Source organism: Macaca nemestrina, chromosome 6, assembly GCF_043159975.1.
Source record: "Macaca nemestrina isolate mMacNem1 chromosome 6, mMacNem.hap1, whole genome shotgun sequence".
Taxonomy (NCBI): Eukaryota; Metazoa; Chordata; class Mammalia; order Primates; family Cercopithecidae; genus Macaca; species Macaca nemestrina.
Window position 1 is genome coordinate 26366335 of NC_092130.1, and position 15462 is coordinate 26381796.

A 15462-nucleotide genomic window follows, 5' to 3' on the forward strand; every position below is an offset into this window, starting at 1 on the left:
GTAACATTTTATTCTTATATCCATTCAGGTGAAATCTATCCTTAATTCTCTGAGTGGAGAAGAATTAGAAACTCTAAAAGTTGAATTAGAGCAACTCAAAGAAGCATTTTCTCTAGCAGAATTTTGTGAAGAAGAGGAAGAAGAGAAAAAAGGTAATACTGAAATTTAGTATCTGAGTGGAGAGGATGCAGTGTGTTTGTATGCATTGCATTGCCCTTGAAATAAATTATTTACTCTCTTATTACACTGGCTTGATTTTACTTTTTCAGTGAAAATTTAATGCAGATTCTCTGTGTAAAATTCCCTACAGCCTTGCACCTGACTACGCATTGATGGGGGCAGTTGGCCTTATGCCCGTGTCTCCCTACCTCCTTCCAACCAAACTCTTTGTGACTTCTCAAGGTCTAATCTTGCAACTCATGTCTTTGCCTGTTTTTGCAGTTAGAAAGCTGTTCTCTTCAGATTGTTGCCTCAGTTTGACTGGTCATTCATATGAGCTTTTATATTCCTAGGTACTTTACCTCTGCCTCTCTGACTCTCGTAACCCCTGATTCTGTCTTGAATTGAGGCATGCAGGGTGGCAGTTATCCATAATGTGGGTGATAGTTTGTCTTTTTTTATTTTGAAAACCCTTATGCCATATTTTAATATCTTCTTTCTCAGAAAATGTAAATACTATGTGTATTTGCAAAATTATCAGAAAATGAGATGGGTCAGGAAATGAGATGACTGACGTAAAGCATAATTGCCAGGCAACTGAATGTTAAGTTCTAAGGATTGTTTTATTAACATTTTAGCAGGAAATATTTCTAAGCTATACACTAACTGATCTTTTTTTAAAAAGTGGAATCTAATGAATACAGTTTTGCCTTTTCTTGTTGAAATAATCAGTTTTAAACTTCAAAAGTGAATGGAAAAATTCTCTCAGGTTTCATTAAGACGTAGAGATAATCACCCATGTAGTAGGTTAAATCAATGATGAACAAAGTGTGGTCTGTAGACCCTTGAATTCCCAAAACCCTTTCAGGGCGTCTATGAGTCAAAACTCTGCATCATAATACTAAGATGTCTGCTTAGGAATTTTTAAAAAATTATTATGATTTTTTTTTTCTGCTTTGGCATTTGTGCTGATGGCGAATAACAATCATGCATAAAATTGCTGGTGCCATAACATGGATCAAGATGTTAGCAAAGTCTACTAGTGTCATTGCATTTTTATTGCCATGCATTGGCAGTTAAAAAAAAAAAAAAGTGCCAGGTTTATTTAATCTTGTCCTTGATGATGCAGTAAACATTATTACTTTTATTAAATCTTGACCTTTAAATATGCGTCTTACAAATGTTCCGTGTGATGCCTACTGAAGTATGATGTTTGTCTCAGGAAAAGCACTTACATTATTTGAGTTGTGAGCTGAACTACATGCTTTTTTCATGGAATACCATTTTTACTTGAAAGGATAACAGTCACAGAGACTACTCAGAATAGGACAGTTGGTACACATTTTCCTGAAAATGAATGAAGTGAGCCTTTTCTTCAAGGAAAGCAACTAATTTATTTGTGACTCATGATAAAAATGTAAGTGAAGGTTGAAACTTTGTAAAACTTATTTGCTGCTGTGGTGAGCTTGACAGCTTCCCAGTGCTTATAGACTCTTCTGATGAAATTTGTGGTGATCATATTTGTTAAAATATGATCACTTTTTTATATTTTACAAGGAAATGTATTGGCATTTGGAAAATCTGCGTAACTCAGAGAACCAATATATTCTAAATGTCAAATCACCATGGGTAAAAGACCTAATGGATTTTAATTTAGTGTACAAAATTTTATGTTATGGTTTCAGGTATATTGCAATATAGTTCATTGCAACTAATTTTTAAGAAATGACCACTTGTTGAGTTTTGGTGTGGTATTAAAGAATATTAATAATTATCTGAAAAGGCTATTAAAATATTTCTTCCCTTTCCAACTATGTATCTTTGTAAAGTTGAATTTTCTTCATATACTTAAACAAAGCAACATAACAGACTGAATATAAAAGTAGATAAGAGAATTTAGCTATCATCTGTTGAGCTAGATATTAAAGAGATTCAACCATGATATTAAATGATGGCACTATTCTCACTAAAATTTTTCTTTTTTGAAAAATACAGTTTTTAAAAATAAAAAGTATGTTATTTATGTTAATAACTAGTGTGGGTTTACTGTTTCGAATGAATTAATGAACACTTTGTTTTATAACTTTTCATATGTATATGTATATGTATAAAACTTACACTAAAAAAGCTCTTTAATGTTCTCAGAAAGTTTTACAAGTACAACAAGGTCCTGAGACCAACAAGTTTGAGAATTACCAGATTAAATAACCTAAACTGCAATGCTTTTTAAAAATGTTTCTGATTGCTTTTTAGAATTTGTACGTCTTTATTTCTTTCTGTTCATTTATCTGTTCATCTTTTACTTCACTGTTAGTGAGCTGGCTTCTGATATCCCATGAATCTCATTTGGTTTTCTATTTCCAATCTGTGGGTGAGAAACAAGGTGACTAGTTTTATTCAAGATGTCTGTTAAAAGCAAAGAGCTCTGAGTGAGGGTCTTAGAGTTTTTCCTGTGACAGGAAACATAAAGTTAAGTGTGTGGATTCTCTAAAAACAGGGACTTTTTTTTCTTTTTCTTTTTAAAATCACTTAAGGAGAAGAAATATACATTTATATCATTTATAATTACATAGTTATGTTTACCCATGCTCTTTGTCTTTTGTTGTTTTTTTTCAATTTTTTTATTTCCATAGGTTATCAGGGAACAGGTGGTGTTCGGTTACATGAGTAAGTTCTTTAGAGGTGATTTGTGAGAATTTGGTGCACCCATCACCCGAGCAGTATACACTGCACCCAGTTTGTGCACCTGAGCAGTATACACCACACTCCCTTCCCATCCTTGCCCCACCGAGTCCCCAAAGCCCATTGTGTCATTCTTAAGCCTTTGCATCCTCATACCTTAGCTCCTACTTATTAATGAGAACATATGATGTTTGGTTTTCCATTCCTGAGTTACTTCACTTAGAATAATAGCCTTCAGTCTCATCCAGGTCACTGCGAATGTGTTAATTCATTCCTTTTTATGGCTGTGTAGTATTCTATCATATATGTATATATATGTCACAGTTTCTTTATCTACTCATTGATGGGCATTTGAGTTGGTTCCACATTTTTACAAGTGTGAATTGTGCTGCTATAAACATGCGTGTGCAAGTATCTTTTTCTTTTATTTTTTCTTTTATTATTATACTTTTACATTCTAGGGTACATGTGCACAACGTGCAGGCCTCTAACATATGTATACATGTGCTGTGTTGGTTTGCTGCACCCATCAACTCGTCATTTACATTAGGCACTTCTCCCAACGCTATCCCTCCCCCATTCCCCTGCTCCATGACAGGCCCCATTGTGTGATGTTCCCCACCCTGTGTCCAAGTGTTCTCATTGTTCAGTTCCCACCTATGAGTGAGAACATGTGGTGTTTGGTTTTCTGTCCTTGTGATGGTTTGCTCAGAATGATGGTTTCCAACTTCATCCATATCGCTACAAAGGACATGAACTCATCCTTTTTATTGACTGCATAGTATTCCGTGGTATATATGTGCCACATTTTCTTAATCCAGTCTATCATTGATGGACATTTGGGTTGATTTCAAGTCTTTGCTATTGTGAATAGTGCCACAATAAACATATGTGGGCATTTGTCCTTATAGCAGCATGATTTATAATCCTTTGGGTATATACCCAGTAATGGGATCACTGGATCAAATGGTATTTCTAGTTCTAGACCCTTGAGGAATCACCACACTGTCTTCCACAATGATTGAACTAGTTTACACTCCCAGCAACATTGTAAAAGCATTCCTATTTCTCCACATCCTCTCCAGCATCTGTTGTTTCCTGACTTGTTAATGATCACCATTCTAACTGGTGTGCTATGGTATCTCATTGTGGTTTTGATTTGCATTTCTCTGATGACAAGTGATGATGAGCATTTTTTCATGTGTCTCTTGGCTCCATAAATGTCTTCTTTTGAGAAGTGTCTGTTCATATCCTTTGCCCACTTTTTGATGGGGTTGTTTGATTTTGTCTTCTAAATTTGTTTAAGTTCTTTGTAAATTCTGGATATTAGCCCTTTGTCAGATGGGTAGATTGCAAAAATGTTCTCCCATTCTGTAGGTTGCCTGTTCACTCCGATGGTAGTTTCTTTTGCTGTGCAGAAGCTCTTTAGTTTAATTAGATCCCATTTGTCAATTTTGGCTTTTGTTGCCATTGCTTTTGGTGTTTTAGTCATGAAGTCCTTGCCCGTGCCTAGGTCCTGAATCGTATTGCCTAGGTTTTCTTCTAGGGTTTTTATGGGTTTAGGTCTAATATTTAAGTCTTTAATCCATCTTGAATTAATTTTTGTGTAAGGCATAAGGAAAGGATCCAGTTCCTTCAAACTATACTACCTATATATAGTATAGTTTCAAGTTGGGTGGCATGATGCCTCCCACTTTGTTCTTTTTGCTTAGGATTGTCTTGGCGATGTGGGCTCTTTTTTGGTTTCATATGAACTTTACAGTAGTTTTTTCCAATTCTGTGAAGAAAGTAATTGGTAGCTTAATGGGGATGGCATTGAATCTATAAGTTACCTTGGGCAATATGGCCATTTTCACAATATTGATTCTTCCTCTCTATGAGCATGGAATGTTCTTCCATTTGTTTGTATCCTGTATCTCTTACTTCATTGAGCAGTGGTTTGTAGCTCTCCTTGAAGAGGTCCTTCTCATCCCTTGTAAGTTGGATTCTTAGGTATTTTATTCTCTTTGTAGCAATTGTGAATGGGAGTTCACTCATGATTTGGCTCTCTGTCTGTTATTGATGTATAAAAATGCTTGTGATTTTTGCATGTTGATTTTGTATCCTGAGACTTTGCTGAAGTTGCTTATCAGCTTAAGGAGATTTTGGGCTGAGATGATGGGGTTTTTAAAATATACAATCATGTCATCTGCAAACAGGGACAATTTGACTTCCTCTTTTCCTAATTGAAAACCCTTTAGTTGTTTCTCTTCCTGAGTGCCTTGGTCAGAACTTCCAACACTATGTTGAATAGGAGTGGTGAGAGAGGGCATCCCTGTCTTGTGCCAGTTTTCAAAGGGAATGCTTCCAGTTTCTGCCCGTTCAGTATGATACTGGCTGTGGGTTTGTCATCAATAGCTCTTAATTTTGAGATACGTTCCATCAATACTGAATTTATTGAGAGTTTTTAGCATGAAGGGCTGTTGAATTTTGTTGAAGATCTTTTCTGCATCTATTGAGATAATCATGTGGTTCTTGTCTTTGGTTCTGTTTCTATGATGGATTACGTTTATTGATTTGCATATGTTGAACCAGCCTTGCATCCCAGGGATAAAGCCAACTTGATCTTGGTGAATAAGCTTTTTGATGTGCTGCTGGATTCAGTTTGCCAGTATTTTATTGAGGATTTTTGCATCGATGTTCATCAGGGATATTGGTCTGAAATTCTCGTTTTTTGTTGCGTCTCTGCCGGGCTTTGGTATCAGGATGATGGTGGCCTCATAAAATGAGTTAGGGAGGATTCCCTCTTTTTTTTTATTGATAGGAATAGTTTCAGAAGGAATGGTACCAGCTCCTCTTTGTACCTCCAGTAGAATTCGGCTGTGAATCCATCTGGTCCTGGACTTTTTTTGATTGGTAGTCTATTAATTATTGCTTCAATTTCAGAGTCTGTTATTGCTCTATTCAGTGATTCAGCTTCTTCCTGGTTTAGTCTTGGGAGAGTGTATGTGTCCAGGAATTTGTCCATTTCTTCTAGATTTTCTAGTTTATTTGCATAAAGGTGTTTATAGTATTCTCTGATGGTAGTTTGTATTTCTGTGGGATCGGTGGTGATATCCCCTTTAGCATTTTTTTATTGCATCTATTTGATTCTTCTCTCTTTTCTTCTTTATTAGTCTTGCCAGCAGTCTATCAGTTTTGTTGATCTTTTCAAAAAAACAGCTCCTGGATTCATTGATTTTTTGAAGGGTTTTTTGTTCTGCTCTGATCTTAGTTACTTCTTGTTTTCTGCTAGCCTTTGAATTTATTTGCTCTTGCTTCTCTAGTTCTTTTAATTGTGATGTCAGGGTATTGATTTTAGATCTTTCCTGCTTTCTCTTGTGGGCATTTAGTGCTATAAATTTCCTTCTACACACTGCTTTAAATGTGTCCCAGAGTTTGTGGTACGTTGTGTGTTTGTTCTCATTGGTTTCAAAGAACATCTTTATTTCTGCCTTCATTTTGTTATGTACCCGGTAGTCATTCAGGAGCAGGTTTTTCAGTTTCCATGTAGTTGTGTGGTTTTTAGTGAGTTTCTTAATCCTGAGTTCTAATTTGATCGCACTGTGGTCCGAGAGACAGTTTGTTGTGGTTTCTGTTCTTTTACAATTGCTGAGGAGTGCTTTACTTCCAACTATGTGGTTGATTTTGGAGTAAGTGCGATGTGGTGCTGAGAAGAATGTATATTCTGTTGATTTTTGGTGGAGAGTTCTCTAGCTGTCTATTAGGTCTGCTTGGTGCAGAGCTAAGTTCAATTCCTGGATATCTTAACTTTCTTTCTCGTTCATCTGTCTAATGTTGACAGTGGGATGTTAAAGTCTCCCATTATTATTGTGTGGGAGTCTAAGTCTCTTTGTAAGTCTCTAAGGACTTGCTTTATGAATCTGGGTGCTCCTGTATTGGGTTCATATATATTTAGGATAGTTAGTTCTTGTTGAAGTGATCCCTTTACCATTACATAATAGCCTTCTTTGTCTCTTTTGAACTTCGTTAGTTTAAAATCTGTTTTATCGAGACTAGTATTGTAATCCCTGCTTTTTTTTGCTTTCCATTTGCTTGGTAGATCTTCCTCTATCCCTTTATTTTGAGCCTATGTGTGTCTCTGCACGTGAGATGGGTATCCTGAATATAGCACCCTGATGGGTCTTGACTCTTTATCCAATTTGCCAGTCTTTGTCTTTTAATTGGGGCATATAGCCCCTTTACAGTTAAGGTTAATATTGTTATGTATGAATTTGATCCTGTCATTATGATGTTACCTAGTTATTTTGCCCATTAGTTGATGCAGTTTCTTCCTAGCATCGATGGTCTTTACAATTTGGCATGTTTTTGCAGTGGCTGGTACCAGTTGTTCCTTTCTGTGTTTAGCACTTCCTTCAGGACCACTCTTGTAAGGCAGGCCTTGTGGTGACAAAATCCCTCAGCATTTGCTTGTCTGTAAAGGATTTTATTTCTCCTTCACTTATGAAGCTGAGTTTGCCTGGATATGAAATTCTGGGTTGAAAATTCTTTTATTTAAGAATGTTAAATATTGGACACCACTCTTCTGGCTTGTAGAGTTTCTGCTGAGAGATCTGCTGTTAGTCTGATGGGCTTCCCGTTGTGGGTAACCTGACCTTTCTCTCTGGCTGCCCTTAAGATTTTTCCTTCATTTCAATCTTGGTGAATCTGACAATTATGTGTCTTGGGGTTGCTCTTCTTGAAGACTATCTTTGTGGTGTTCTCTGTATTTCTTGAATTTGCATGTTGGCCTGCCTTGCTAGGTTGGGGAAGTTCTCCTGGATAATATCCTGAAGACTGTTTTCCAGCTTGGTTCCATTCTCCCCGTCACTTTCAGGTCCACCAGTCAAACGTAGAGTTGGTCTTTTCACATAGACCCATATTTCTTGGAAGCTTTGTTCTTTTGTTTTTACTATTTTTTCTCTAAACTTCTCTTCTCACTTTATTTTATTAATTTGATCTTCAATCACTGATACCCTTTCTTCCACTTGTTCGAATTAGCTACTGAAGCTTGTGCATGTGCCACGTAGTTCTCGTGCCATGGTTTTCAGCTCCATCAGGTCATTTAAGGTCTTCTCTATACTGTTTATTCTAGTTAGACATTCGTCTAATCTTTTTCAATGTTTTTAGCTTCCTTGCGATGGGTTCAAACATCCTCCTTTAGCTTGGAGTAGTTTGTTATTACCGACTTTCTGAAGTCTACTTCTGCCAACTTGTCAAAATCATTCTCTGTCCCGCTTTGTTCTGTTGCTGGCGAGGAGCTGTGTTCCTTTGGAGGAGAAGGGACATTCTGGTTTTTAGAATTTTCAACTTTTCTGCTCTGGTTTCTCCCCATCTTTGTGGTTTTATCTACCTTTGGTCTTTGATGATGGTGACCTACAGATGGGGTTTTGGTGTGGATGTCCTTTTTGTTGATGTTATTCCTTTCTGTTTGTTAGTTTTCCTTCTGACAGTCAGGTCCCTCAGCTGCAGGTCTGTTGGAGTTTGCTGGAGGTCCTCTCCAGACCCAATTTGCCTGGGTATCACCAGCGGAGGCTGCAGAACAGCAAATATTGCAGAACAGCAAGTGTTGCTGCCTGATCCTTCTTCTGGAAGCTTTGTCTCAGAGTGGCACCCAGCTGTATGAAGTGTCAGTTGGCCCCTACTAGGAGGTGTCTCCAAGTTAGGCTACATGGGAGTCAGGGACCCACTTGAGGCAGTCTGTCCATTCTCAGAGCTCAAACACTGTGCTGGGAGAACCACTGCTCTTTTCAGAGCTGTCAGACAGGGACGTTTAAGTCTGCAGAAGTTTCTTCTGCCTTTTGTTCAGCTATGCCCTACCCCTAGAGGTGGAGTCTTCAGAGGCAGGGGGACCTCCTTGAGCTTCAGTGGGCTCCTCCCAGTTTGAGCTTCCTGGAGGCTTTGTTTACCAACTCAAGCCTCAGCAATGGCGGACGCCCCTCCCCCAGCCAGGCTTGCCACCTGGTAGTTCGATCTCAAACTAGCAGTGAGCAAGGCTCCGTGGGAGTGGGCCCCGCTGAGCTAGGCACAGGATATAATCTCCTGGTGTGCCGTTTGCTAAGACTGTTGGAAAAGCGCAGTGTTTATGTGGCAGTGTCCTGATTTTCCCGGTATAGTCTGTCACAGTTTCTCTTGGCTAGGAAAGGGAACTCCCCCGACCCCTTGCACTTCCCAGGTGAGGCGATGCCCTACCCTGCTTTGGCTTGCCCTCTGTGGGCTGCACCCACTGTCTGACCAGTCCCAGTGAGATGAACCAGGTACCTCAGTTGGAAATGCAGAAATCACCCGTCTTCTGTGTCGATCACACTGGGAGCCACTGACCAGAGCTGTTTCTATTCGGCCATCTTGGAACGGACCCCTCCAAGGATCTTTTTCATATAATGACTTCTTTTCCTCTGGGTAGATACCCAGTAGTGGGATTGCTGGATCAAATGGTATTCTACTTTTAGTTCTTTAAGGAAAATCTACACAGTTTTCCATAGTGGTTGTACTAGTTTACGTTCCCACCAGCCATGTAGAAGTGTTCCCTGTTCACTGCATCCATGCCAGCATCTATTATTTTTTGGTTTTTTGATTATGGCCATTCTTGCAGGAGTAAGGTGGTATCGCATTGTGGTTTTGATTTGCATTTCCCTGATCATTAGTGATGTTGAGCATTTTTTCATATGTTTAGAGCCATTTGTTTATCTTCTTTTGAGAATTGTCAGTTCATGTCCTTAGCCCACTTTTTGATTGGATTGTTTTTTTCTTGTTGATTTGTTTGAGTTCATTGTGGATTCTGGATGTTAGTTGTTTGTCAGATGTATAGATTGTGAAGATTTTCTCCCACCCTGTGGGTTGTCTGTTTACTCTGCTGACTTTTTTGCCATGCAAAAGCTCTTTAGTTTAATTAAGTTCCAGCTATTTTTCTTTGTTTTTATTGCGTTTGCTTTTGAGTTCTTGGTTAGGAAATCCTTGCCTAAGCCAATGTCTAGAAGGGTTTTTCCAATGTTGCCTTCTAGAATTTTTATAGTTTCAGGTCTTAGTTGATTATTGTGTAAGATAAGAGATGAGGATTCAGTTTCATTCTCCTACATGTGGCTAGCCAATTATCCCAGCACCATTTGTTTAACAGGGTGTCCTTTCCCTACTTTATGTTTTTGTTTGCTTTGTCAAAGATCAGTTGGCTTTAAGTATTTGGGTTTATTTCTGGGTTCTCTATTCTGTTCTATTGGTCTATGTGCCTATTTTTATACCAATACCATGCTGTTTGGGTGACTGTGGCCTTATAGTATAGTTTGAAATCAGGTAATATGATGCTTCCAGATTTATTCTTTTTGCTTAGTCTTGCTTTGGCTGTGTGGGCTCTTTTTTGGTTCCATACAAATTTTAGGATTTTTTTTTAGTTCACTGAATAATGGTGGTGGTATTTTGATGGGGATAGTGTTGAATTTGTAGATTGCTTTGGGCAGTGTGGTCATTTTCAAAATACTGATTCTACCATCCATGAGCATGGGATGTGTTTTCATTTGTTTGTATCGTATGATTTCTTCCAGCATTGTTTTGTAGTTTTCCTTGTTGAGGTGTTTTACCTTCTTGGTTGGGTATATTGCTAAGTTTTTTTTTTTTTTTTTTTTGCAGCTTTTGTAAAAGAGGTCGAGTTCTTGATTTGATTCTCTGCTTGGTCGCTGTTATTGTATTGAAGAGCTACTGATTTGTGTGCATTAATTTTGTATCCAGAAACACTGCTGAATTCTTTTATCAGTTCTAGGAGCTTTCTGGAGGAGAGTTTAGGGTTTTCTAGGTAAACAATTGTCAGCAAACAGTGACAGTTAGACCTCCTCTTTACTGATTTGGATACCCTTTATTTCTTTCTCTTGTCTGATTGCTCTGGCTGGGACTTCCAGTACTGTGTTGAAGAGGAGTGGTGAGGGTGGGCATCCTTGTCTTGTTCCAGTTCTCAGAGGGAATGCTTTCAACTTCTCCCCATTCAATATTATGTTGGCTGTGAGTTTGTCTAGATGGCTTTTATTACATTGAGGTATATGTCCCTTGTATGCTGATTTTGTTGAGAGTTTTAATCATAAAGGGATGCTGCATTTTGTTGAATGCTTTTTCTGCATCAGTTGAGATGATTGTATGATTTTTGTTTTTAATTCTGCTTAGGTGGTATATCACATTTATTGCCTTTCATCTGTTAAACTATCCCTGCATCCCTGGTACGAAACCCACTTGATCATGGTGGATTATCTTTTTGATATGTTGTTGGATTTGGTTAGCTAGTACTTTGTTAAGGATTTTAGCATCTATGCTCATCAGGGATATTGGTTTGTAGTTTTCTTTTTTGGTTATGTTCTTTCCTGGTTTTGGAATTAGGGTGATACTGGCTTGATGGAAAGATTTAGGGAGGGTTCCCTCTTTCTCTATCTTGTGAAATAGTGTCAATAGGATTGGTACCAATTCTTTTTTGAATGTCTAGTAGAATTCTTCTGTGAATCCATCCGGTCCTGGACTTTTTTTTGTTGGTAATTTTTAAAATTACCATTTCAGTTCACTGCTTGTTATTGGTCTATTCAGGGTATCTGATTCTTCCTGATTTAAGCTAGGAAGGTTGTATTTTTCCAGAAATTTATCCATCTCCTCTAGGTTTTCTAGTTTATGTGCATAAAGGTGTTCATAGCAGCCGTGAATGATCTTTTGTATTTTTGTGTTGTCAGTTGTAATGTCTCCCATTTCATTTCTAATTGAGATTATTTTGATTTTCTCTCTTGCTTAATCTTGCTAATGGTCTATCAATTTTATTTATCTTTTCAAAGAATCGACTTTTTGTTTGAATTATCTTTTGTATTTTTGTTTGTTTCAACTTCATTTAGTTCTGTTCTGATCATGGCTATTTCCTTTCTTCTGCTGGGTTTGGGTTTGGTTTGTCCTTATTTCTCTAGTTCCTTGAAGTGTGACCTTAGATTGTCTGTTAGTGCTCATTCAGACTTTTTGATGTAGGTGTTTCGGGCTATGAACTTTCCTCCTCGCACCACCTTTGCTGTATCCCAGAGGTTTTGATAGGTTGTGTCACTATTGTCATTCAGTTTGAAGAATTTAATTTCCATCTTGATTTCATTTTTGACCCAGTGATCATTCAGGAGCAGGTTATTTAATTTCCATGTATTCGCATGGTTTTGAAGAGTTGATTTCTAGTTTTATTCACACTGTGATCTGAGAGAGTACATGATATAATTTCAATTTTTTTAATATATAGAGACCCCTTTTGTGGTCTGTCTTGGAGAAAGTTCCATGCACTGTTGAATAGAATGTATATTCAGCAGTTGTTGGGTAGAATGTTCTGTATATATCTATTACGTCAATTTGTTCCAGGGTATAGTTTAAATCCATTGTTTCTTTGTTGTCTGTCTTGATGACCTGTCAGGTGCTGTCAGTGTGGTATTAAAGTCCCCCACTATTATTGTGTTGCTATCTATCTCATTTTTATTTTATTTATTTATTTTTGAGACAGAGTTTTGCTCCTGTTGCCCAGGCTGGAGTGCAATGGTGCAGTCTTGGCTCACCCCAACCTCCGCCTCCCAGGTTCAAGCGATTCTTCTGCCTCAGCCTCCTGAGTAGCTGGGATTACAGGCATGTGCCACCACGCCTGGCTAATTTTGTATTTTTAGTAGAGATGGGGTTTCTCCATGTTGGTCAGGCTGGTCTCGAACTGCTGACCTCAGGTGATCCGCCCGCCTCGGCCTCCCAAAATGCTGGGATTACAGGCATGAGCCACTGCCCCCAGCCTGTCTATCTCATTTCTTAGGTCTGTTGGCAATTGTTTTATAAATTTGGGACCTCCAGTGTTAGGTGCATATATGTTTAGGATTGTGATATGTTCCTGCTGGGCACTGCCTTTTACCATTATATGATGTACCTCTTTGTCTTTTTTAACTGCTGATGCTTTAAAGTTTGTTTTGTCTGATACAAGAATAGCCACCTCTGATTGCTTTTGGTGTCCATTTGCATGGAATATCTTTCCAACCCTTTACCTTAAGCTTGTGTAAGTCCTTATGCGTTAGGTGAATCTCTTGAAGGCAGCAGATGGTTGGTGAGTTCTCCTTTCTGCAATTCTGTGTCTTTTAAGTGGAGCATTTAGGCCATTTACATTCAACATTAGTATTGAGATGTGAGGCACCATTCCATTCATTGTGCTGTGTTGCCTGTACATCTTTTTTTTTTTAATTGTATTTTTGTTTTATAGGTCACGAGATTTATGTTTTACATAAGTTCTGTTTTGATGTGTTTCCAGGATTTGTTTCAAGATTTAGAGTTCCTTTTAGCAGTTCTTGTACTGCTGGCTTGGTAGTGGCAAATTCTCTCAGCATTTGTTTATTTGAAAAAGACTATCTTTCCTTCGTTTATGAAGCTTAGTTTCACTGGATACAAAATTCTTGGCTGATAATTATTTTGTTTGAGGAGGCTGAAGATAGGGCTCCAATCCCTTCTAGCTTGTAGGGTTTTTGCTGAGAAATCTGCTGTTAATCTGATAGGTTTTTCTTTATAGGTTACCTGGTGCTTTTGTCTCACAGCTCTTGAGATTCTTTCCCTTGTCTTAACTTCCGATAACCGGATTACAATGTGCCTAGGCAATAGTCTTTTTGTGATGAATTTCCCAGATGAAATTTGAGCTTCTTGTATTGGATGCCTAAGTCTCTAACAAGGCTGGGGAAGTTTGCCTCGAAATTTCCTCGATTTCCAAATGCGTTTTCCAAACTTTTACATTTCTCTTCTTCAGGAATGCTGATTATTCTTAGGTTTGGTCATTTAACATAATCCCAGACTTCTTGGATGCTTTGTTCATATTTTCTTATTCTTTTTCTTTTGTCTTTGTTGGAATGGGTTAATTTGAAGACCTTGTCTATAAGCTCTGAAGTTCTTTCTTCTGCTTGTTCAATTCTATTGTTGAGACTTTCTATAGCATTTTGCATTTCTGTAAGTGCATCCATTGTTTCCTGAAGTTTTGGTTGTTTTTTATTTATGCTATCTATTTCATTGTCTATTTCTCTCGTCACTTCTCATATCATTTTTTTGATTTCCTTAAATTGGGCTTTTCCTTTCTCTGGTGCCTCCTTAATTAGCCTAATAACTAACCTTCTAAATTCTTTTTCAGTTGAATCAGGGATTTCTTCTTGGTTTGGATCCATTGCTGGTGAACTAGTGTGATTTTTGGGAGTGTTAAAGAACCTTGTTTTGTTATATTCCCACAGTTGGTTTTCTGGTTCCTTCTCATTTGGGTAGGCTGTGTCAGAGGAAAGGTCTAAGGCACAAGGGTGTTCAGATTCTTTTGTCCCACGGGGTATTTGCTTGACGTAGCACTCTTCCCCCTTTTCCTAGGGATGTTACTTCCTGAGAGCTGAGCTGTAGTGATTGTTATCTCTCTTCTGGATCTAGCCATCCAGCAAGTCTCCCAGGCTCCAGTCTGGTACTGGTGGTTGTCTGCACAAAGTCCTGTGAACCATCTGTGTGGGTCTCTCAGCTGTGGATACCAGCACCTGTTCTGGTGGAGGTGGCAGGGGGGTGATGTGGACTCTGTGAGCATCCTTGGCTTTGGTTGCTTAATGCACTATTTTTATTCTGGTTGGCCTCCTGCCAGGAGGTGGCACTTTCAAGAGAGCATCAGCTGTGGTAGTATGGAGAAGAACAGGCAGTGAGCAGGGCCCTAGAAATCCCAAGAGTATATATTCTTTGTCTTCAGATCAGGTTGGGAAGGGCAGGGTTGGGCTCAGACTCTCCTTGGGCAGGTCTTGCTGTGGCTGCTGTGGGGAATGGGAATGAGGTTCCCAGGTCAATGGAGTTATGTTCCTAGGAGGATTATGGCTGCCTCTGCTGTGTCATGCAGGTTGTCAGGGAAGTGGGGGAAAGCCAGCAGTCACAGGCCTCACCCAGCTCACATGCAACCCAAAGGGCTGGTCTCACTCCCACTGTGCCCACCCCCCAACCACACTGAGTCCATTTCCAGGCAGTGGGCAAGCAGGGCTGAGAACTTGCCCCAGACTACCCACCTCCCAGCTGTGAAAGCAAGTAGGGCTTTCCGTCTTCCCCTGCCTGTGGAGTCCACACACTGGATTCATGCCCTCTCCTGAGTTCTGTTAAGGGGAGTTCTCCATCAGTTCAAATTGTTACAAAGTTCAACTGGAGGTTTCCTTCTCCCTGTGGCCTTTTCCCACTGCCTCTGCCCTTCCTCCCCAAGAACCCCTGTGAGGCAAGGTGGAAATTGCTTGCTAGAGAACCCAGCGATCCCACAGGGGTTTTCCTACTGCTTCCTCTACCCCTGTATTTCACTTGGCTCTCTAAGTTGACTCAGCTCCAATGAGGTCAGATTTGTTTCCCGTAATCTAGACCTTCAGGTTCCCTAATGGGGTGTGTGTTCTGGGACAGATGATCTCCCTTTCCCACTTCCACACTGTTTGGGCACTCACAGTATTTGGGAGGTCTCCCGGGTCCTGCAGGAGCAATCCACTTCCTTCAGAGGGTATATGGGTTCTCTTGGCTTTCTAATGTGTTCCTGCTGTCATTCTGGAGCGGAAGTTTACAATGTGAGCCTCCATGTGCTGCTCTGTCCATCCGAGTGGGAGCTGCAGT

The 15462-nt window shown here is 39.2% G+C and overlaps 1 protein-coding gene across 3 annotated transcripts in view; it reads left to right on the forward strand.

Moving 5' to 3' along the window:
* The window catches only part of LOC105482405 (family with sequence similarity 114 member A2), a 51245-nt gene that overhangs the window by 12364 nt on the left and 23419 nt on the right, over positions 1 to 15462 (forward strand). For all 3 annotated transcript variants that reach the window (XM_011742475.2, XM_011742474.2, XM_011742472.3), the window contains one exon: positions 29 to 152. In XM_011742475.2, coding sequence (XP_011740777.1) covers positions 29 to 152 — 124 coding nt within the window. The remainder of the gene's footprint in view (positions 1 to 28; positions 153 to 15462) is intronic.